Consider the following 23,546-nt stretch of genomic DNA (forward strand, 5'->3'; position numbering starts at 1 on the left):
GGGTGATTGCAGAAAAAAACATATAAAAAAAATTTATCATTTCAAACGTAATTATATGGGGGGGGGAAAGGATTGTTAGCAATGGAGTTTGACAGCCTCATTGCTATCAATATGCCCTATTAGGTCGACCTCCACGTGGTTTCTTTTGGTAACCATCGTGAATAATTCTTGTTGAATTTGTCACGATGCACGATGGGCTAACTGACCTGCTTCTACCTCACCTATCATCCTTCACTGGTGCCCCGCCGGTATATACCGATAGCGCTGGTGGGGTTACCATTCCATTATCAGCCATTAAAAAAAACGTAATTATATATTGCTACCTACTGTTTATAATTTAATTAAATATTAATCTAATGACCGCATTGCGAGCGTGAAATGTAAAACTATCGTCAACATTAATGAATTTTTAAAAAAGCGTTGGCCTTGATCGTTAACGTTAATAGATTTTAATATTTCATTCTAATTAATAGTGCAAGTAAGGCTATTTATTGATATTTTAATAGAATATTCATGCCTCATGAATTACAGTATCTTAAATGTTAAATAAGGATAAAAGAATGGTATCAAGGTCAATTGTTCTTTGAGGATGAAAAGTCGATTAGATTATGTATGCGTATCATATATATATTTAAGTGAATTAGGGACTAACAATTATCTATTGTTTTCAAAGCCATCTTTATTTACGTAACCTTATGTATCCACCTGAAGAACTGTTTTTCTACCAAAATAAATACGAATGATTCGCTTTTTTAAATTAATTACCAACTAAACTACTCATTTACTTTTATACTCGTAGTTTTATTTTCCGTGTATCAATATATTTTAATACTCATATCGTATGCGTTCGTGAGTTGGCATATCTGTTCAATCAAAGTTTTTTAATTGCCGGCTCGTGAATACCGACTATTTTTCACTCTGGATAAACAGCTTTAGCGTCGTGCATGTCTGTATTGCATTTAGAAAGTACGATATTCGAATATATTCTTATAAAAATGGTTCTTTACAGTATCGATAAAACTTTTGGCTTGAAAGAGAAAAATGTTTTTAAGAAAAATAATCTTGAGAAGAAACATTCGAAAGTGAGATGGTTTTTTGTTAAGTTCAAAGAGTTTTGCAAAAGAACTGATTTGCACGGATATAAATATATTGTGATGGAGGACCTAACTCTTGTTGAAAGGTTTGTCTTAATTATACTTGCCGAATTGTTGTATGTACATTCTGTGGTTTTCTTGTATTCGTAATATTTACTTACGTTATTACAATAAGTTATTTTTTTATCATTTATTTGCTTAGGATTGCATATAATTAATTACTTACATAGCAAATGAATAAAATTCAATCAGCATTGCACCCGTGCGAAGCCGGGGCGGGTCGCTAGCAATATAATATATTTATTTATGTCTCCTCACAAACAAATTATTACGGAACTCTGCTCTGAGGAGCTGGTGTTTGAAAAAGAAAAAAATGAAAAACAATAATTGATAGTACAACAATAATTAATAATAAATGTATGGCGTTGTCTATAATAACCTTAATGCGTTGCTTTTATTTTTTTTTTGCTGGATGATATTTTTTTTCAATGGATGATAATGGAATGGTAACCTCGCCTGCACTATCGGTACACGCTGGCGGGGCACCCGTGAAGGATGATAAATGAGAATGAAAAGGTAGGTCAGTTAGCCCATCGTGATGAATACATTAGATATTCATCACGATGATTTCCAGAGGGAACCACGTGGAGGTCGACCTAATAGGGTACCAATGAGTCTAGTAGTCCACATTGCTAACAATTTCTTCCCCCCAATGGATGATTTTGGAATGGTAACCCCGGCTGCGCTAATGGTATACGCTGGCGGGGCACTAGTGAGGGATGATACGTAAGAATGAAAAGGCATCGTGATGAATACACTTGGAATTCAGCTCTATGGTTTCCAGGCGGTCTACGGGGAGGTCGACCTGTTAGGGTATATTGTTAGCAGTGGGAGTAGAAATCCGCATTACTAACAATCCCTTCCCCCTACGTTGCTTCTATTTGAATTATAAGTCAACTAACTGAATAGCTCTTAAGCGTACGTGGGCAGCGGTATTTTTTTTATATGCAACTAAGAATGACTAACAAGCTGATGGCCCACCTGATGAAAAGTGGTAACTGTCGTCTATAGATATGGATAGTACCATGGACATAACAGAGTATACTTTTTCACCCATGATACCTCCCCATGCGTTGCCATTCTCGAGGACTCAGGTGTTATTCCTCTGTATCCTGTAAATTTACTGCCATATTCCACTCTTCAAACCGAAAAACAGCCATGCAAACACAACTGCTTCACGGTAGAAACACAAATGGGACAGAGGTGTCCAAGCAAATTACTTTTGTACAGTTTCCCTCTGGTATGTTCTAGTACGGTCATCTTTTGATGTTATTTATACAGAAAATCTGTAAGGTCCTTAATACGATTATTTGTGAAGGATATTATTGTTAAAAAAATGTGTTTAAATACTTTTTAAACTTATTGTCATAGGAGCTGTTGGGCTGTAGCAGTTTTGATGAGCACAGCAATTGCAATTTATTTTGTAGTAACAGCTTACAGATGGTATGCCAGGAATCCAATAGTCACTGTAAGTTTTAAATTACATTTTTTATTTAAATAGAATGGCAAACAAATTAACAGATCATTAATGGACTATAAAAATCACAAAATACCCTGTGTTACTCATAATACGAGGGGTATACGTACTACCATTTCTGATAATTAAAGTGTAGTTCCGTTACCTTGTTATTTCACATGTCACTGTTAAAATCATAGGTGTAATAAAAGGGGTGCCGGATGGGCCGTGCCCAGCCTAGATTGGTGATTTTAGCGAGACCGCAAAGATATATCTAAAAGTATATATGTACCTTTTTCAAGAGGTCCGGACTTCCTGGAAAATAATGTTTAAATATATTTTCTCTTAGGTTATAGAAAGCACGCAGGGAGCAATATGGGACATGCCGTTTCCTGCAGTGACAATTTGCGATTTGAATATAATTTCACGTAAAGCAGCACGACGTTTTGCAAACAATTTGTAAGTATTAATAGATAGTAATTTAGAATGTTTTCATTATATATACGTTTTTAATTGTAATATACATATAAAATTGATAATTTTTGCTTGTTGTGTTACTAAATTTATTCGTATATACGAGTATAATACGTAATGTTTAGTAAATTAGATTCCACGCGCCTTTGTGGGGACGGTCCAATTTGGATAATTAACCTCTCTAAATACGAGTAGTTCGAGTCTTGGTATTAAGCGTTGTGCCCACAATTGTTTATTGTCTGGTTTACCTATAACACAGGCTACACAAATATGTAGACCAGGCCATTAAAGTTATTGTGTGAGATCTTAATTATACTATAGCCAAACCATTGCATTAAAGATTTTTTTTTTATAAAATTTTCTTAATAATCATTAAAATAATTAATAGCAAAATTTATTATTATTATTATCATCTAATTATTTTTTTTAGAACTTTGCCAGCTAATGTGAGTGCTGACTTTGTGTTCAATACTGTTCGAGTAGCGCCTATGCTGCATTCCACATACATCATTGGCAGTGAACAGAAGGAAGACTTACGAAAACTACAATCGATATTAGATCTAAATAATGTGTCAATAACTATGTTATTTCGAGAGGTAAGTAAAGGGAATTAAATATTTAAAAAATGGCTTTAGTTTTGATTGCCAATTGATTAAATGGATCGCGATAAATACAAACAAAAAAGTACAGTCGTAATGAAAATATCTCCTTTTTGATGTTAGTTAAAATAAAAATCGTAAAATATAAAAATTCTGTGTCGCGATGTTCGTTCACGCTAATTTTCAAAACTTTTTAACAGATTTTAATAAAATTTTTTAAATGTATTATAATATACATTGTGTTTGCTCCAATTTAGGAGATATGATATTTTTTTTTATCTTGATAAGTGATCCTCATTTTTTTATGGGGTATAATAATGTTTGCTGTGTCAGCTAGTAGCATAATCAGTTGGAATTTTTTAATCACTCTTATTTTACAATAATCTCGTATTTCATTTGTTGCTAATATCGAGGTTTACAAGTTATTTTACATGAAGCGCCTTATCACTAATATTATTGGTAAGAAGAATAGGGCCAGATAAATATTATCCATTTATCTGTAATGATATCTTTACTCCACTTCTTTTACGGGGCAGCAGAGATTGTTGAGTAGCAATGGATTACTTCTTTACATTCGTTTTTTTATTTGTTCCTCATCAATAAGTTACTATGTTGATGATTTTGTTAAAATAATTATTCGTTAGTCTTTCAGACATATACCTAGTATTCATCATTTATTTAAGGGACTATTTTTATATCAGGGCTTCTTCGGTTTAGAAAAAGAGAAATGAGAACCAAAGGAGTCCTCTAATAACATCATTGCTTCATGCTCTTTATATAGACATATACTATTTTCTGTTTAAAGAGTTTTGTTTTCTCAAACAAGACACAAATTTCTAAATTTCCAAATATTACATATATAGATCCGTCAGTATTCTACGACTATGACGATATCTTGATAAATTCTTTAATTTTATAGTTCAGCTACATCCATAATATTAATGACAATATTCATTAACGATTGAGCTGATGGTATGTGTGGAATAGAATCTTAAATTATTTATTGTTGTAACATGGCATGGCATGATTTTATTGGAAAGCAAGGTATATGCGATATTTTGAAGAAGTTTATAGTTTTCTATTACGATAACGTTGTATCATATTGTTGTTGTTATTATATCGTGGTTATCTTACTATGAGAGAAAGACATTATTTTTATCCATTTTTTCATTACCGCCCATTCGGAACGCAATTTCAGCCAAGATGAACGGGCAAGACACTTAGCTGTTGCTTTTTTCAAAAAGTTTAACTATATAAATAATGAATTCGTGTGAATACAAACTACTAAGCAGCATCATATAGTCAATTAACCCTTTCCACTCTAATGTCGAGTGTTTTTTTTATACAACTTAGAATGGCAAACAAGCTGACAGCTCACCTGATGGAAAGTGGTAACCGTCGCCTATAGACATTAGCAGTACCATGGACATAACAGAGTATACTGTTTCTCCCATGATAGCCCCCATGCGTTGCCATTCCTGAGGACTAAGGTGTTATTCCTCTGTACCCAGTAAATTCACGCCATATCCCATCCATCAAATCAAATCATTCGACATTGATTTTGTACCATACCACACCAAAAGGGATTATAAAGATTAGAATTAAGAATTATAATATAGTATCCTGTAATTACTCATAAAAAAAAATATATCATATAAGAAAAAAATCAATTTTATTTACAAAATACGAAAAACTCCTAAAAGTAAAAAATCGCAATTTTAGCGTGGAGGTGGTGGAATAAAAAGAAAAAAGGCTTGTAGTGGAAAGAGTTAAGTCATAATAATAGATCACTATATGCAACTGTATACATTTTACTTGCGAATTATATGGACATCCTGCCGTGTAATGTGTAACATGTAAATCGAAAAAGTGCCCATTTCCAGTTGTCGCCAGCAAAGTCATGCAGTCGTTTAGTTCAAAGATGTATGTGGAAGAATACTATTTATCGTTGTAATGAGCTGTTCCAAAATGTTTTTACTACCATGAGCCTTTGTTGTGCTTTCAACTACTTTGCCATTATGGAAAATGGTAACTTAAGCTCGTAAGTATACAATTTCGATAGTATATACTCGGCTATTGTAATTATTTATATCGGCTTTATTCATGTTAAAATTCGAAGGTATCCGACCAGATACACTGTTGAATTTAGATACATATGTAAAATATATGAATGTAGGTACAAATTGTACGCCAATCCTTAATATCTCTGTAGTGACAAAGCAAGAATACAATATGTTACTATATCTATTCATCCCCAGATTATCGTAAGACTAAGTCTTAGTGCAATTCATGCATTCGAGCATAGTGCAAGAAAGACAATACTTGAAACCATACTCCTACTACCATATTTCATATATTATAATATAGTATTAATATATCAAGCCACCTTGTCGGTATAGCAATTGTACGAATATATACCTATTAATTATAGCTCGTCGTTCTGTACGCGTGGTGTCGCCACTTCCGTTTAAGTCATAATTTACAAATATCTTTTCTTAGTCTGCTAAGAAAAAAAATTGTTAACATGTTTACGGTATAAAACAAATGTACGTTCCAAATTTAAATTTTCTAGACTTAATGGTTTTGCTGTGTTGATAGACAAACAACACAAATAAGATAAACGATTTTATAAGCATAGATTAAAAAGAGAGCCGTGTTTAGTAGTGGAACGTTAATGAGTTGTTGTGTGATGGTGTATATGTATGTGTCAATTTGTGCATATGCAAATTCAATATTCATAATCGTAGACTTATACAAATAATACACTGAGTGCACAAATTCTTAGAAGTGGGCGTAATATGCGTCGAAGTTATAAATTAGGAACGACAGGTAAAGATATATAGACAAGTTATACGCAAATATAAACAGAAAATGCATTTAAAAAATAGGGGGTTAAAAAGATTTCTAAGAAATTTGTCACGCAGCCTAATTGTAATCAATCTAAGATAGACGCGAGTCAAAAATAGGATGTTTTGACTTATGAGTTTAGATTTAGAAAAAAAACTTAGAAATTTCAAGATATCAAGTGAAGGCACTATAAAGATGTAAATTTAATATTTATAAATTACTTATCTCGTCTTAGTATGGTAAATGATTTTAACTTTGGCTTTAGTGTCGCTGCAAAGATTCCAAAGATCTGATCGATTTTTCACAGCCTCCTAAAGACAAACATACGGACTAGCCTATCAAAGCGTAGTAAAAACTCTTGAATATAGAAAGTAGAAATTTGCATACATATGATCACAATGATCTATAAACGATATGTTTATTTATAATAAATAATATTACTTTGTCGGCTGCACAGCGGAAGTCATATTTACATTTATATTATGTGAAAATCGGCACTACAGTTGAACAGGTTAATGAATATCTCCGAACCATTTGCCCGGGAGATAACTGTTCTGCCGAAGCGCTGAAGTCGCGAGGAGATTATGCGTCATTTAAGTTATCTGTGCCTATAAAACATCTAGATAAGTACCTAGCATCTGAAAATTGGATAGAGGATGTCTACATCAGACCTTGGCGTAGTGGATTTCGCAAGAAAATCGATGATACCGCCCAAGTATAAACACCACAAAATTGTTTATCAAAATGTTAGAGGACTACGTTCTAAATTACATACTTGTAAGTTATCAATACTCAGTGAACCAGCTGACATATATGCGTTAACGGAAACATTTTTAATTAGTAGTATATTTGATGCGGAAGTGTTCCCCGACGGTTATACCATAGTACGCCGAGACCGTCCAAATAATGCCGGTTGGGGTGGAGTGCTATTAGCAGTACGTTCGCATTACAAAGTCCAACAAATATTAAACATTAGTGGGTACACGGAGCAGATTGAAATAGTGATGGCACTTGTCACATTGAAATCTAAAACAATTGTATTCAGTGGTGTTTATATACCGCCTAACTCGAATGATGAAAAATACTTAAATACGTTTTTAGTTTTAGAGAATGTAATCGCAAAATATTCAAATTTGGATGTCGTCATACTGGGCGACTTTAACTTAAATTCCTGTAGCCAAAATGTTATTCTACAATATAGTTATTTGCTTGCTTTTTGTAAATTGAATCAATATAATCTAACAAAAAATAAATATGGTAACATTCTAGATTTAGTGTTAAGCAATCTGAGCAGTGAATATGTACAAATGTATGAGGATGTGAAACCGCTAGTGCCGGCAGATGCACATCATCCACCACTCGGCATCTACCTCGCGATGCCGCGTTCGCGGCACGCGGGTCCGCGCGCTTGTACCTTTCGGTCGCATGAATCAGTCACTGAGTGGAATTTTAAAAAAGCGAACTTACATTCACTATATGAATCGATAGCTTCGGCAAGGTGGAATCAGATATTCACTTGTGACGATGTTGATGTAGCATTGAATTATTTTTATGATATATTTCACTCGTGTTGTTTAGAATCTAATGTCCCTATTAAAAATTTTTGCAGTAATTATAAATATCAATATCCGAGATGGTATACGAAAGAAATTATAGAAAATATAAAAAATAAGTATTATCACTTAAAAAAGTATAAAAAATATAGTAAAGAATTCAATAGAGAAATGTTTAAATTTTATCGTCAGCGTACAAAAGAATTAATTAGGATAGCTTATCAAAATTTCATCACGCGAACTGAGGTTAATATAAAGAATGATCAGAAAAGTTTCTGGGAGTTTATATGAAATCAACGTTCTAATAGAAGGGGCCAAGACCTATACGATCATGATGGGGAAGTGGTAACTGGGATAGATGCTGCAAATGCATTTGCAAAACATTTTAAATCGAGTTTTTTAGACGATAAACCTGTCTTATCTGGCAATCTGGCTGAAAGCAAGGCAAGGTGTTCCCAACTCTCTGCTCGCGTCGCTATAGAGAATATAACGCTAACCGACCTGCAGCGAGCAGTAAAACGATTGAGGGTGGGGACATGCATTGGGCCTGACGGTATACCGTCATTTATTATTAAAGATTGCATAAGAGTTTTAGAGGAAGCGCTCCTACATATAACGAACTTGGCTATCACAACAAGTACCTATCCGCAGCTATGGAAAGTGTCCAGGGTTATACCTATACCCAAGGATGGTTCTAAATCCCAAATTTCAAATCATAGGCCAATTGCTGTACTTCCAGCTTTAGGAAAATTATTTGAATCCATTTTAAACAGACTTATTTCGGTGCAAGTCCAGCCTCAATTGACAGACTGTCAGCATGGATTCAGACCTGGTAGGTCGACTACTACTAATCTAATACACTTTGTTGATTATACAGTTACTGAAATGGATCATAATAGACAAGTAGACGTGACATATTTTGACTTCAAAAAAGCATTTGATCGCGTTCACAATGATATTTTATTAAAAAAGTTCTCAGAGATAGGATTTACACCTAAACTTTTAAAATTATTTATTAGTTATTTTTCCGATCGCTCGCAATACGTCCAATTACATGGTTATCGATCTGAATCCTATGTTACCGACTCCGGAGTAAGCCAGGGTAGTACCCTGGGTCCATTGCAGTTCCTAATTATGATCAATGACTTGCCAGATGTTGTTAACACTGCTCAGTGTCTCATGTTTGCTGACGATGTGAAGCTATTCATGGCTATCGGAACCATGGAAGACTGTGTAACTCTACAGCGAGATATTGACAACGTTGTGGCATGGGCTGGACATAATAACTTGGAATTTAATATTTCAAAGTGTAAATCGGTCACATTCACGCGGTCTCGTGTTCCCCATTCTTATGTCTACAATATATCTGGTACGCCGCTTGAACGTGTGTCACAAATACGCGATTTAGGCCTTACGCTGGACACTGCTTTAACTTTTAATAATCATATAACCATCGTTTGTAGTCGTGCATATAAATCGTTAGGTTTTGTGATAAGACAGTCGGCACAACTTCAAGATAAAGGTGCAATATTATTATTATATTATTCATTTGTACGAAGCATTTTAGAATTCAATTCAATTATTTGGAACCTTCATGAAACAAAATACAAGATAATGATAGAAAGAGTTCAGAGGAAATTTGCACGTGTTCTATATAGTAAACTTTACGGCTACTATCCTTATTTGTACCCATCACTGTTCGTATCCGGTATGGTAGGTCTAGACACGCTCGAGGTAAGGCGAAAGTGCAATTTGATGATGCACTATTATCAGTTGCTCAACGGCGGAATAGACAATCCTGCAACTCTTAGCCGTTGTTCTTTGTACGCACCCCAACGCTGCATGCGATTGCGTGCTTGTAGACTACTATCGGCACCGCCGGTTCGTACCTGTACTGCTCAGTTTGCTCCCACGTATCAGGCTATTTCTCTGCTCAATTCTCTGATTGCTCAGCAGCCAGATATTGACGTATTTAATTACAAAAGAAGTATATTTTTAAAATGTTGTACAAAATTTGTAAGTTTGTGAAATAAAACTTTGGCTCACTACACGTTTTGGGAAACTGTAAGTGTAGTGAGAAATTTTCAAATAAATAAATAAATAAATAATTATGTTTAATGCATGCAAATTTTAAACTATCATATAATCACGAATATAAATAGAAATTGCAATTGAAAACAGACTGCATATTTTAAACGAAAAGACATACATTGTAAGTTAATAAAAGCTCGTTAAAATACGATTTTATAATTTCGAATTCTCATATTTGTTGCAAGAAGAAAGTGTAATAACTACTGAATTTAACACTTTAATTAAAATGACGGTTATGCATATGCATTATAAGTCTATAGATGCTATAGATAATATAAAATTCACTACCATAATCGATAGTAGCTCTTTATATAAACACTTACATGTATTTAAACATCTAGTTAAGTCCGCCATTTATGCTTTCTACGTGTATTAAAGTTTAATAAATAAATAAATAAATAGTACTTTTACAGAAAAAGCCGTAACCCGAGCAACCCTCGTCGCGTGGCGTCCTGTGGTTACCAGACGGCTCTCACTGTAATTTTAAATACCAACCCAGATGACTATTATAGTGCTTTTGTGGCCTCACAAGGACTTTTGGTAGATATCTATTATGTTATTTTGTATTAATATGCTTTTTAACGGTAGGTTTAGGTGAATCTATTAACGGTCAATGAATAAATAAATAAATGTCCACTTATAAATGTTTATGAGTAAGTTATTATTATCATTAAATTGATAAAATCTTATAAAATCATGTGCGAAATTTATGTACATATGATCATAATTAAAAGAGTCCTTATGTAGTCGTAGTAATAGCCATTCAAGTGGAGAATTTTGTTTACCATCAGACATACACTGTGTTTATTTAGATATTATTACAATAATTGCTTTATGTCAAAGTTCCGTAAAAATATGTTAGAAGTTGATGCCAAGATCTAATAAGTGCATTGTATATGTATACAAAGTTCAGATAAAATTTAATAAGAAGTCGGGCATTTTGTTCAACACATCATGTTGTACATTATACATATTCAAAATATCAATGATACAAATACATTCTAACAAAATATATTAAATAGTAATGATAGTTACTATAGTGAATCATCTTTAGGAAAGATACAGTAGTTTTAAAAGGGTTGGAATACAAAAAATATTTTATTGAGAACAATAGCTTTTTACAATACAATATGAATAATATTACATAAGTAACAGATTCAAGTTTCTTTACTTTAGGTGTTTATAGATGACGCATACAATATTCCCGACATGGATACTCCTGTACGGATGGTGAATCCGTCCACAGAAGTTCTCATAGCCTTGTCACCGGAGAGCACCTATGCCACGCCTGGCATCAGGTCGTTCAGACCAGAGCAGAGGCAATGCTATTATTATGACGAGGTAAAATTTCTTATGAATATTTATTTTATTTCGATAGTTTCCAGGGAGGATTCAAATGGAGTATTGGAGTACCGACTGGGTATATTGTTAGCAATAGTACTGATAGTTCGCAATATTCGTACTAACAATCCCTTCCCTTGAAAAGGCAGATCAGTTAGTCCACTGTGCAGAATATGCCAAGAAATCAGCACGATGGTTTCCAGGGAAATCTAGGTGGAGGTCGACCTAAAAATTGCTAGCAATAGGACTGGTAGTCCGCAATTACTAACAATCCCTTTCCCCCCACTGAGTCGGTTTTTCTATGTGTGACAATGAAGTGGTAACCCTATCCGCGCTAATGGTATATACCGGCGGGGCATCAGAGATGAATGATAGGTGAGGATGAAGCAGGTCAGTTAGCCCATCGTGACGAATTCAACAAGAATTGTTCACGATGGATTCCAGGGGGAACCATGTGGAGGTCGACCTAATAGGACATATTGGTAGCAATGGGGCTGTCAAACTTCATTGCTTACAATCCCTTTCCCTCCCACTGAGTCGGTTAGGTATTTTCAGAAAAGAGCTTCGATTAAGTTATACTGTAATAGGTGCAAATGATTCATCAAGTTAGGTAGATATATTAGAAGGTAATGAGGTTAGATAAATCGATAATGAGCGCGTTATTTAGGTAGTAGGATAGTAAACATTGGGAGTGGGTGAACTAATAATAAATATACAAAGATTAATTCAACGTGTGGTACTATGTGTATTATTAGTATTATATTTGAATCTATCATGGTGACTTTTACAGTTTCAAGTAATAAATAGAGAACGTAATAAAAAACATATTTTCTTTGTTAATGTTTTGTTTATCTTCAATATGTTAGATGATTTATATTTACATACGCCTTTATATTTGCGTGCTAGTTACATATTTTTTTTATTAAGAAAATTTTGTATTGAATTTAGAAATGAAATTAATATAAAATAAGACGTTATTTAATACATTATTATTTTTTCATACGTTGTATTTTATACAAAGGCTTATCAAATATACAAAGTATTATCTTTAAATACTATTGACGTTATGTTTTTACATAGTGATAATAGTTATTTATCATATTGTTAGTCATTGTTTGTTACCAAGTTTATAGCAAAATGTATATGTATAGTTATTTCTCAATATGCATTAAAATAGCTACTCTTACGAGATAAAATACTCGAGGCAGCTAGTTGAATAAAACTATGAATTATCTTTCCCCGCAATCGTGTTTGTATATACGTATATATTTTATATACGAGTATATTCGTCCCTATTGGGTATTCCCAATAGGGACGAATTCGTTAATAACTATCCATGGCGGTTTAATTTAAATATTTATGTGCATGTTTTTTAAGCTCAAGTATATAAGCAAGCCGGAAAGGTAATTGCACACAGAGGATTCTATTGTTTATTTCAAAGTGAATATTTTCCCTCGATACTATAGTTCTTCTCCTTACAATGACAACGTAAGTGACATGATTGTGGTGACCATAACAGCTATCTTACATGTTTACATTTTAACCGGTTTATTTGGATTCATTGGAGCACAATTAGATTTGTTTTGCCAGAGTTCTAAGTTGGGTTATATAAAATTGACACAGGTATGAATAATAGAACTTATTGAATTGCGACAGTAAACCTCTGTACAACGCTAATAAATTAGCATAATACATTATTATCATACCCATATATAAAAATGGTATGATGATAATTTGTTTCACTAAACTGTGCGTTACATATGCGTGTATAAAAAAATTAAATATAGTTTTATAGGGGTTACAATTTTTATAGAGACAATGAAATTTGCATTAATTTTGTTTAAATTATAAAAGTAATCTATAATGGGCCATCGGATTATCTGGATTATTTTGTGATTGTATCACTACTTTACAGACAGCTGGCGTATGGATGTAGTTATTGACGCAATATTTTCAAAGATATGTCAATACTCCTCTTAATCTTTATATTTTGTGATATATCTATATGGAATCAGAATATTGATAATATATACATGTAAAATAAATATTTTAGTGATTATCTAATAACAAATTATGATAAAAATCCATGATATATTATATTGTGATCCTATTGCGTAAACGTTACGGTTAATACAATTCTTACTAATATTATAAATGTAAAAGTGTAATCCAATTTTTTGTCATTTATCAACACATATTCTTTCAGCAAAAATTGATAGAAAAGGATGCTTATGATTTCGATTTCAGCCTATATAAATAAAAATTGAATGTTGATTATAGGTAGGCTCATCATTAAAGAATAGGTGGACTGACTTAGCTATTTTTTTATATTCATAATAAGTCGGTTAAGATCTAAGGAAAATAAAACTCAACCAAATAGATAAAATAACATCTGTCGGTTCAGTCATTTTAGAATGCAGTGATAAATTTGCGGTTTTACAATTATTAGGATGAGATGAGAAATAAAAATTAGGATGAGAGTATCACATCTATTATTCCAAATTTTCAAAATTTTGTGTGATACACAATTGTGTGATTTAAAAATATATACACACGAAACAAATTTATAATACGAATTTCCATCCAATCATTGTGTAACCTCACCGACCGCATACAAAGGTGTGCGTTCTCTCAATGCAAACTTGATAGCATCTAACTGGCTTCTAAGTAACTTGTACAACATATTCAACACGTAACAAACGCTGTTCGGAAACGGATATTATATATATCTGATTCCTGCATAGTTTTAAAACTGTTAATTAAGTTGAATTTCAATTAAAAAGTTATCTGTTCTGATATGATATTTTATTTATCAAGTATATTGATATAATGTTTTATTTTAGTTGCAGATCGGCCTCTTTCGTCAATACTCTTTCCATAATTGTATGGCATTTCTCAAAGTGGAATTGTTCCGACGTACGTGCGAATGCGTGCCATACTATTTTCCAATGAAAGGTGGTATTATCTGTGTATAATCGTGTATAATATTTTTAATAAGTATATCTAAAACTTTTTTGCTTTTGCCTGCGCTTTCTTATGCATGATTTTGGGATAAATCACGTTATGTTTTAACTTCAATCTTCAGGAATACAACTGTGAAAATCGTATCAAGTTTGGTGCTGTAATTTTTGTGAAATACTAAAACATACATACAGACATGGGCAACACAGTATACTATGTTTTATCTACAGTATTATTTGTGTATATAGGTGGCGGTTACTACTTTCCATCAGGTGGGCCGTCAGCTTGCATGCGATTCTAAGTTGCATAAAAAATGACAGAAATCTAAAAGTGAAGGCTTTGGTTTTTAAGGCTCTTATTAAGACACACACATTTAATTTTTTTTAAATATCTTTTGTATACAGATAACTTCTAGATATCAATTTTATTATATGTATATAGATACCATTATATGTATATTGATAGATATTTTAAAAAGTCTTAATTTTTATTAAAAGTGTTTTCATTTATCACCAGTTACTAGAGGGAGACTTTGTACAAAAACCAGAGGGAAACTTTGTATAAAAGTCAATTGCTCGGGTACCTCTGTTCCATTCGTGTTTCTATCGTGAAGCAGTTGTATTTACACGGCTGTATTTCGGTTTGTAGGGTGGGATATGGCGTGAATTTACAGGGTACAGAGGAATAACACCTGAGTCCTCAGGAATAGCAACACATGAGAGGTATCATGGACGAAATAGTATACTCTGTTATGTCCATGGTACTGCTCATGTCTATAGGCGACGGTTACCACTTTCTATCAGGTGGGCCGTCAGCTTGTTTGCTATTCTAAGATGTATAAAAAAAATATTAGATAATACACGAAATTACAGTTATCCTCCATGACACATCAACTTTATTGTAGTTTTACAGTTACTTATCGACATTATTTTATTTTTCAGGTCAATATCGTGTCTGTAATTTTAATGACTTAGACTGTTTGGAAAGCGTTTTAAGTAAGAAAATATTTTGAATATATATCCGTATAAATTATTATGATATAATGAGGATTTTCCCGTATGAATTAAGTTAAAAAATATTGTGTGTACTCCTACAATAAATTTCAATTAAATCCGTTTAGCCTTTACATTACGATTGAGTAACAAATATTTTACAAATGCTTTCATATATAAATGTTAACAATCATCATCATCATTATATGGGTTTGCCAATAGTGGCTATGCTTGGAAGATGGGTTGGCAATCGCAGTTAGCTTTTGGTGATGTTTTAAAAGAGACGCTGCTGCTCATCCCTTGACAATTAAATTCTCTTAGTCGCCTTTAACGACTTTCACGGAATACGAAAGGAAATAAATGAAATATTGAAATGATAATAATAACTTGCCACGCCTGTCTACCATTAGGGTAGGCAGAAACAATGGAACGCCAAATGCTTCGATTCAAACAAACCTCTTTCGCTTCTTTCATATTGAAATGAAGAAATGAAATTTTATTAATACTTTAATTATATTCACACTTAATATTAATAATATATTAAGTAGATATAATATCTTATATTAAGTAGAATTGTTGTAGCAATAGTTTGATTCTAGTCATTTAACTGTTTAACAATAGGCACGCTATGCTTTTTTTCATTATTATGTTTTTAAGTTTAATTTACATTCACAACAAAAATAATTATATAAAAATGTATAGCAGTAAGTATGTTTGAATATTTGTTGTTAGATCACGCAAATTAGGAATGATGATGATAAGCGGCTAAACGGATTTCCATGAAATTTGTCTATCAGCCTGAGTGTAATCAGTCCAAGACAAACGCAAGTGGAAAATGCAAATTCTTGATTTGTATGTTTGGATTAGGGCAAAAACTTAGAAAATTCAAGATATTAACTGAAGGCGCTATAAAAAATGTAAACGTAATGCTTATACATTACTGTTTTCATCTTAGTATGGTAAATGATTTTACCTTTGTCTTTAGTGTCGCTGCAACTGACTGCAATTTAATAAGCGTAAAAATTCCATAATAATTATGATTCTATCCATCTTCTAAAAATACGAAAAGAACGTATACAGATTAGTTTTTACATACATATTTTGCGCATTGTAGCATGCATGTGTACTTAGCTGACGTTTTGGCAGTTCTTATTGTATTATAAAAATATTGCATTGAGAGTGTTTTTTGGAGTCAAAACCAGTCTAATAATTGTAATTGACTCTTATCACGATTAAACGTTCTGATCAATTAGTAAGTTATATTTCAATATTTTATGCAAGGTGTCAAATAGGTATGGTAATCTAAGGAATATTGTAAAATCTTAAACTGCTGTGAAATGGAACGTAACATTATCTCCTTGTACACATTGATTTAAAGAAATCACAGCTGTAATAATTCTTACTTTGTTTCCTGCTACATTTCGATTGAAAGCTCCTGAAACGTAATATAAGAAAAGTAATATCATATAAGAGGAGCTCTAACACATAATTTGTTAAAAAAAATTTAGACAACTATCAATAACAGGATTATATTGTATTTTCGAAACGGTAATGGCGCGAAAAGGGTTTGCTGTCTTTAAATAAATCTTGTAACAACACGGCGAGTATTTTACACGCTTAGTTTTCATATTGACTGAGGTGCCTTTTACTTTGGTCTATTGTAATCATTCTAATAGTGTTCTATTAAGTTATACAGACACATGTTATTTTGCAGATCCAACAGAACGATATCAGAATGAATCTCAATATGGACAAACGTTTCAATGCTTACCTGAGTGTGAACATTTTGATTACCATTTAGAAGTAGCTCTAGGAGAATTAGCAAATAATATACAACTCAATGGACTGCCATTTTAGTAAGTTATGTATTTGTATGTAATAAATATGGATAATTAATATCTTTCTCTACTCTAATGGATTTTATGCATTCAAATTGTCTGTAATTTAGTTTGTGTATGGCATAGTACTTTGAACAAAAAAATATTCCGGTAAGGTATATTTATTTGTTAGTTTTCTAATTTATGTCGGTTTTGAGTGTTGTGTTGTTCTTCCAGATGTTTGTTTATGAATTTCTCATAGTATTTATGTCCCACATGTTATTATTATTATATTTACATGTCTGGTAATATAATAATCGATTTGGTATATATAGTAGTTGTATGGGTCTTTTACTTTTCCGCCTGGGATACAAGTTTGAAGAGAAGTAGGTTACATACGACAAAACAATATTTCTTGTATGCACATGCGATTTATTCATGTGTTATAATAATATGCAGTTATGCATAAACACTTGATAATTACTTGCGCGAAGGGCATTAGTGTTACTGAATTGACGTTGGGATGTTCTTTGAGCTGGAAAAGTTTGTACATGAAGGAAAATTGAATATCTATAGGGACATCTTGAATGTATTGAATTAAATTAACTTTTTTATTCAAATATTATTATTGATATAACCAATTTTATTAAATAAGAAGTATATTTTTTTTAAAGAAATTGAGTAACAGATATGATTTAGCTTTTCTATTATTTATGAAATAGCTCTATGGAAAAAGGTATACTGTATTTTTTCATGGAGTTATTTCATAAACTGAATTCTGAAATGAAACTGAAATTCTGGTTAAAACAGGGCCATATTATAAACACTTCATTTAAACTCTAACATCAAATTAAAGAAGTAATTTTAATAGTACAATATTATAAAAAGGTTTGGTCGGAATTAAAATAATAATAACATATATATTATGTTTCAGTAAAGACATCAATTTGGAGAATCGGTCTCTCTTGAATGTGTTCTTCAATGACTTAGTCGCCACAAAGTATCGACGTGACGTGTATTTAAACTGGCAAAATATATTAGGTTTGTATTTGGCTACATGAATATGCATATTGGTAAGGTCCTCGCACCTACAAGTAGGTACCTATATAAATTTGCCTGCCTATTATGTGAACATATATAGGGTATTTATATAGTATAAATCAGTATTTGATTTAAAAACTAAATTACTGGACAAATTTTGATAAATGTCTATGGGACCAATTTGCAAGTATATTCTATATATATATATATAGTAGAAAAAAAAGATTTCCTAAATTAGTTTACAACCGATGGAGTAAATTACAACCGAATTGAGAACCTCCTTTTTGAAGTGGCTTTTCAATCCACTTTAAAAAGGACTCGGCGTTATATGAATTCACAGTGAAGCACCAAAAATTAAGTTAGTCGGCTCGATTTCCGATGCTAAAACACAATTTATATACCTTTTTTTTTATACAACTTAGAATGGCAAACAAGCTGACGGCCCACCTGATGGAAAGTGGTAACCGTCGCTTATAGACATGAGCAGTACCATATATAGTACTCCATGCGTTGCCATTCCTGTGGACTCAAGTGTTATTCCTCTGTACCCTGTAAATTCACGCCATATCCCATCCTTCAAACCGAAATACAGCCATGCAAACACAACTGCTTCACGGTAGAAACACAAATGGGACAGAGGTACCCAAGCAATCGACTTTTGTACAAAGTCTCCCTCTGGTACCTTTTCTTTATTTACCAATAAATAATTATTATGTAAATATTTAACTACTTATTTCTAACGGTTTGTCCGTGTGATTTATGATAAAAGTATTCGATGTGTTGATTTAGTATATGCTCTACTTTTATATCATTTTATTCAAATGTGTTCGAGTAACCAATATTTCAAAATCTTTAAAAACTTTTACATTTATATACTAGCTATATTCCGCGGCTTCATGAATACTGATTCGTTGTAATAATTTGTGATTGTATATAAAGTATTCTATGTGCTAAGTTAGTATGTAATCAATCTGTGCCTCAATTTAATTAAACACGTTTGAGATCTTGTATGCAAGAGTAACAAACATTCATTTATCTAAATATTGTCACAAGCTTTTGCATTTACAATAATAGCTGTATATTTGTTTATGTACTCTAAATATTAATAGTTGTAGCACTTCAGCTGCCCGCTAACAACATGTTTTCTAACTGCATTGGGTTGACTGGAAGAGATCTCTGTCAGAGATAAGTCCACCCTTGCTCACAATATTTATAAATGCATTAACAATGTAATTTACAAGTGCAATAAAGAATATATAATATAATAATAGTAGAATTAATAGAATAATAGGATGTTCACGACGGGATAATTGGATAATAATAATAATAATATTGGAATACAAAGAAATGGAAAAACTTAATAAATATCATAAATTAAAAACCGAATTTACTAGATTATGGCAAACACAAGCGACAGTATTGCCAATAATAGTGGGAGCGACAGGTGTAATAGCGAATAGCTTGAGTAGGTATTGCGAACAACTACACACGAATATCAAAATAGGTATATTACAAAAACAAGCAGGCATGCATTCCTCGCTCATAATATGTAAAGTACTAAGAAATACAATAATCACACTAAACTTACAAGATGCACCACATCACACTACTACAGACACGCATACACACGTATAGAGCTATGAAGCATAAAAATAATATATATGCATATTTGCATACACACACGTAATAAAAGGGGATCTCAGCTTTCTTTTTTCCAAAGGTTTTTGGGACGGGTTGTCTGAGAAAACCGGCAAATTAGCCGAAAATGAAGTACATAATAATAACTTTACCCCTTGATACTGAAGTAGTGAATATATGATAGCGTAAGTCGGACTATATAATGTTTAGTTGATATATTTCGTTTATTTAAATAAAGTTCTTATCGCGGTAATTTTTCATGATTATACTAGATATAAACCAATCTAAGTATAGTGGCATACTCTATCAACTGGTATAAAATATTATACTATAAATAGACTATCAGTAAATTGCTTGTATGCTTCGTTTAATGTGTAATCATATTCGTCAGATAACGTCACAACAGATCTAGTAGGTATACTGAAGAGGATATCCAACTGATGCCACTAATATTATAAATGTGGAAGTTTGTAATTTTTTTTATACAACTTAGAATGGCAAACAAGCTGACAGCCCACCTGATGGAAAGTGGTAACCGTCGCCTATAGACATGAGCAGTACCATGGACATAACAGAGTATACTGTTTCGTCCAATATACCCCCCATGTGTTGCCATTCCTGAGGACTCAGGTGTTATTCCTCTGTACCCAGTAAATTCACGCCATATCCCACCCTTTAAACCGAAACACAGCCATGCAAACACAACTGCTTCACGGTTGAAACACGAATGGGACAGAGGTACCCAAGCAATCGACTTTTGTACAAAGTCTTCCTCTGTAAATATGTTTGTATGCCAGTTGTTTAATCACGCTTAATCGAGTGAGCTTAATCTAAGTTAACATATGGGAACACATCACCATACGCCAAACTGTGGTTGCCAACCCGCCTGTCAAGCGTGGCAACTACTGGCAAAATCCCTCAATGGTAAACTGCCATACATGCTTCCGTTCGTTATGGCAGTCTATGAGGGAGACCTACGTTCAGCAATTGACAGATAGCGGCTGATGATGATGACGATATGGAATAATAATTAATAAATATCATTGGACATATACACGGCGCCATCTAGTCCCAAACTAAGTAGAGCGTACATAGTTTATGGATATTACACTACTGATAGAAATAAAACACTTTTTATGAATACAAACATATTACATTATATATAGAAACAACCAAACCAAGAGAAATATACTGATGAATAAAAATGTTTTTATAATGCGCGAATAAAACTTGCGACTATCGGAAGGTGAAGCGGTATGTTTTCCACAAGTGATATAAAAAAATAGCAAAGGCATAGGCTTAAAGTTTTCAGTTAAGTATTACTTGTAGAGAATATTAATATTCCTATACATATATACTAATAATATAAAGAGAAAAGATTTGAGCATTTTTTTGTTTATAATGGATAAACTTAAAAACTATTTAACCGATTTTAAAAATACTTTCACCTATAGAAAACTACGTTACCAGCGAGTAACATAGATTATATATTATTTACAAAAATTCTATGCACGAATGATAAATATAAATTTCGTGAATTAAAATAAATCTCACTATTATTATAAGTGAGAAAGTGCGTGAGAATATTTGAATCGATGGATGTCTGTTACTCTTTCATACAAAAATTACTGAACAGATTTCAGTGACGATTGATACATAAATAGGTTATATCTTCATTTAGAATACTTTATATAAAGATTCACGCGAATGAACCCGCGGGGTGTAGCTAGTTTGAAGTATATATTACAGTATTTTGACAAATTCAGTTAGAAAGAATTTGTAACACTTCAATAGCAAAATTGTTTTATTAGAAGATTGATATTTTTAATAAACAGGGTATAAATGTAACTATATAGTTTTTTCATTAATGGATTATAATAAAATGGTAATCCAGCTTACGTTGTTGGTATACGTTGGTGGGGTACCAGTGATAGATGATAGGTGAGGATAAAGGCAGGACAGTTGTACCATCATGAAGAATTCGACAAGAATTAACCGCGATGGTTTTCAGGAGGAACCGCGTGGAGGTTGGCCTGTTAGGGTAGATTGCTAGCAATGGGACTGTAAAAACCCATTACTAACAAACCCTTTCTTCCTTACCCATCTAGATTTTAACATAGAACAAGTTACAAGATTGCTTACCAGTTTGAAAAAAGAAAAATATAAATATATTTAAGGGGTTTGTACTAGGTATATATGTTTATGGTTAGTTTAATATAATAATAAACTCATGTGATCTTTCCAAAGATATTATTAATTGTTAATTATTTTAATATTATCCATTAATTTTAAAATAGATGAGTGGCATATTTTTTTTTTCGTTTGTTAAGCTATGTTTTTTGGGGCAGATATTCAGTTTTGGTACATTACAAGGATGCCAAAAATATTGGACTCGTCTTATAAGACATTTCAAATATTGTATTTTGATGTTTAATTAAGATACGTATTTTTTTTTATTTTTAGCTGCATTTGGGGGTCTTCTAAGTTTAATGCTTGGATTCACTCTTATATCAGGATTCGATCTCATACTATTTTTTACATTTACAACTGTCTACAAGCAATTCTTCAAGCGTGTTGAGTATAAGAAAAATGCTTTATCAAATTCTAAGAAACATAAAATAAATCGAATAAATGTAAAATACTATCCAAAAAAGAATACATGGTTGGAAAAGTCAAGTGGAATATATCATAAATGAAATTTGTTAATAAAATTACGAGTATATCCGTAATATTCAAGTAAATTAGAATAAGTGTAAAGATGTGTGTTTATTAAATGGTAATTAGACTGTTATTTAAAAATATAAAACTATATAAATAATACCTAATAACGTTAATAAATAAAGAAATAAACAAGAATGTTATTTAATTTCAGTACCTACAGTTATGAAAGATTTTTTTACATATAGTTTCATTAGGTACATAACATGAATGTTATATGATAATGTACTACTCATGTTAACCCCAGAGATTTATATTTATGACGGATAATTTTATGATGGTTATAAAGGATGTTTCAATAGGGAATTGCAATCTCATAAACTAAAACTTCACAGCCACTTCAACTTCGGCTGAATAATTTTATAAAAATAATTGATGGAACATGTGATTCTTGGTTTATTATCGGAAGGCTCTACATATGTTTCAATATTCTAAGTTTAAAAAATATAAGACAAGAAAGTTTTACTGTTTTTATTAATATATGAATTGTGATATATATATATATATATATATATATATATATATATATATATATATATATATATATATATATAATAAAAATATATATAGATAAATACTAGGTATCCTGTTGTATTGGGATGTCATGAATTAATTACACCTACAAGAGGAAACTCTTAAATGAAATGAGAGAGTTTATGCATGAATTCCTTTTAAACAAATAGTTTTAACATCAATATTATGTTTATATAGAGATAGAGGTTTTCCAGGATTTTATTTTATCTATTTATTTATTGATAAAAAATTTATTGAGTCCGAATTTTTATATATAGTAGTCAACGAATAAAGAGCAATATAATTTGTTATCACATAGTGATATTATGTAGAAAAAATTCCATTACAAAA

At 32.0% G+C, this 23,546-nt stretch overlaps 1 protein-coding gene across 1 annotated transcript; it reads left to right on the top strand.

Moving 5' to 3' along the window:
* Positions 1-931: 931 nt before the first annotated feature.
* LOC113517608 (sodium channel protein Nach-like) lies at positions 932-22,814 on the top strand. Its single transcript, XM_052896703.1, has 12 exons — positions 932-1,180; positions 2,526-2,622; positions 2,960-3,069; positions 3,515-3,680; positions 5,567-5,724; positions 10,588-10,714; positions 11,351-11,515; positions 14,359-14,470; positions 15,418-15,471; positions 17,183-17,324; positions 18,220-18,326; positions 22,428-22,814. Exons 1-12 carry the CDS (start codon positions 945-947, stop codon positions 22,658-22,660), a joined length of 1,707 nt encoding a protein of 568 aa, XP_052752663.1. The 5' UTR covers positions 932-944; the 3' UTR covers positions 22,661-22,814.
* Positions 22,815-23,546: the final 732 nt, after the last annotated feature.

The sequence above is a fragment of the Galleria mellonella genome, unplaced genomic scaffold (genome assembly GCF_026898425.1).
Source record: "Galleria mellonella isolate WM207_F2 unplaced genomic scaffold, CSIRO_AGI_GalMel_v1 utg33, whole genome shotgun sequence".
Classification (NCBI taxonomy): domain Eukaryota; kingdom Metazoa; phylum Arthropoda; class Insecta; order Lepidoptera; family Pyralidae; genus Galleria; species Galleria mellonella.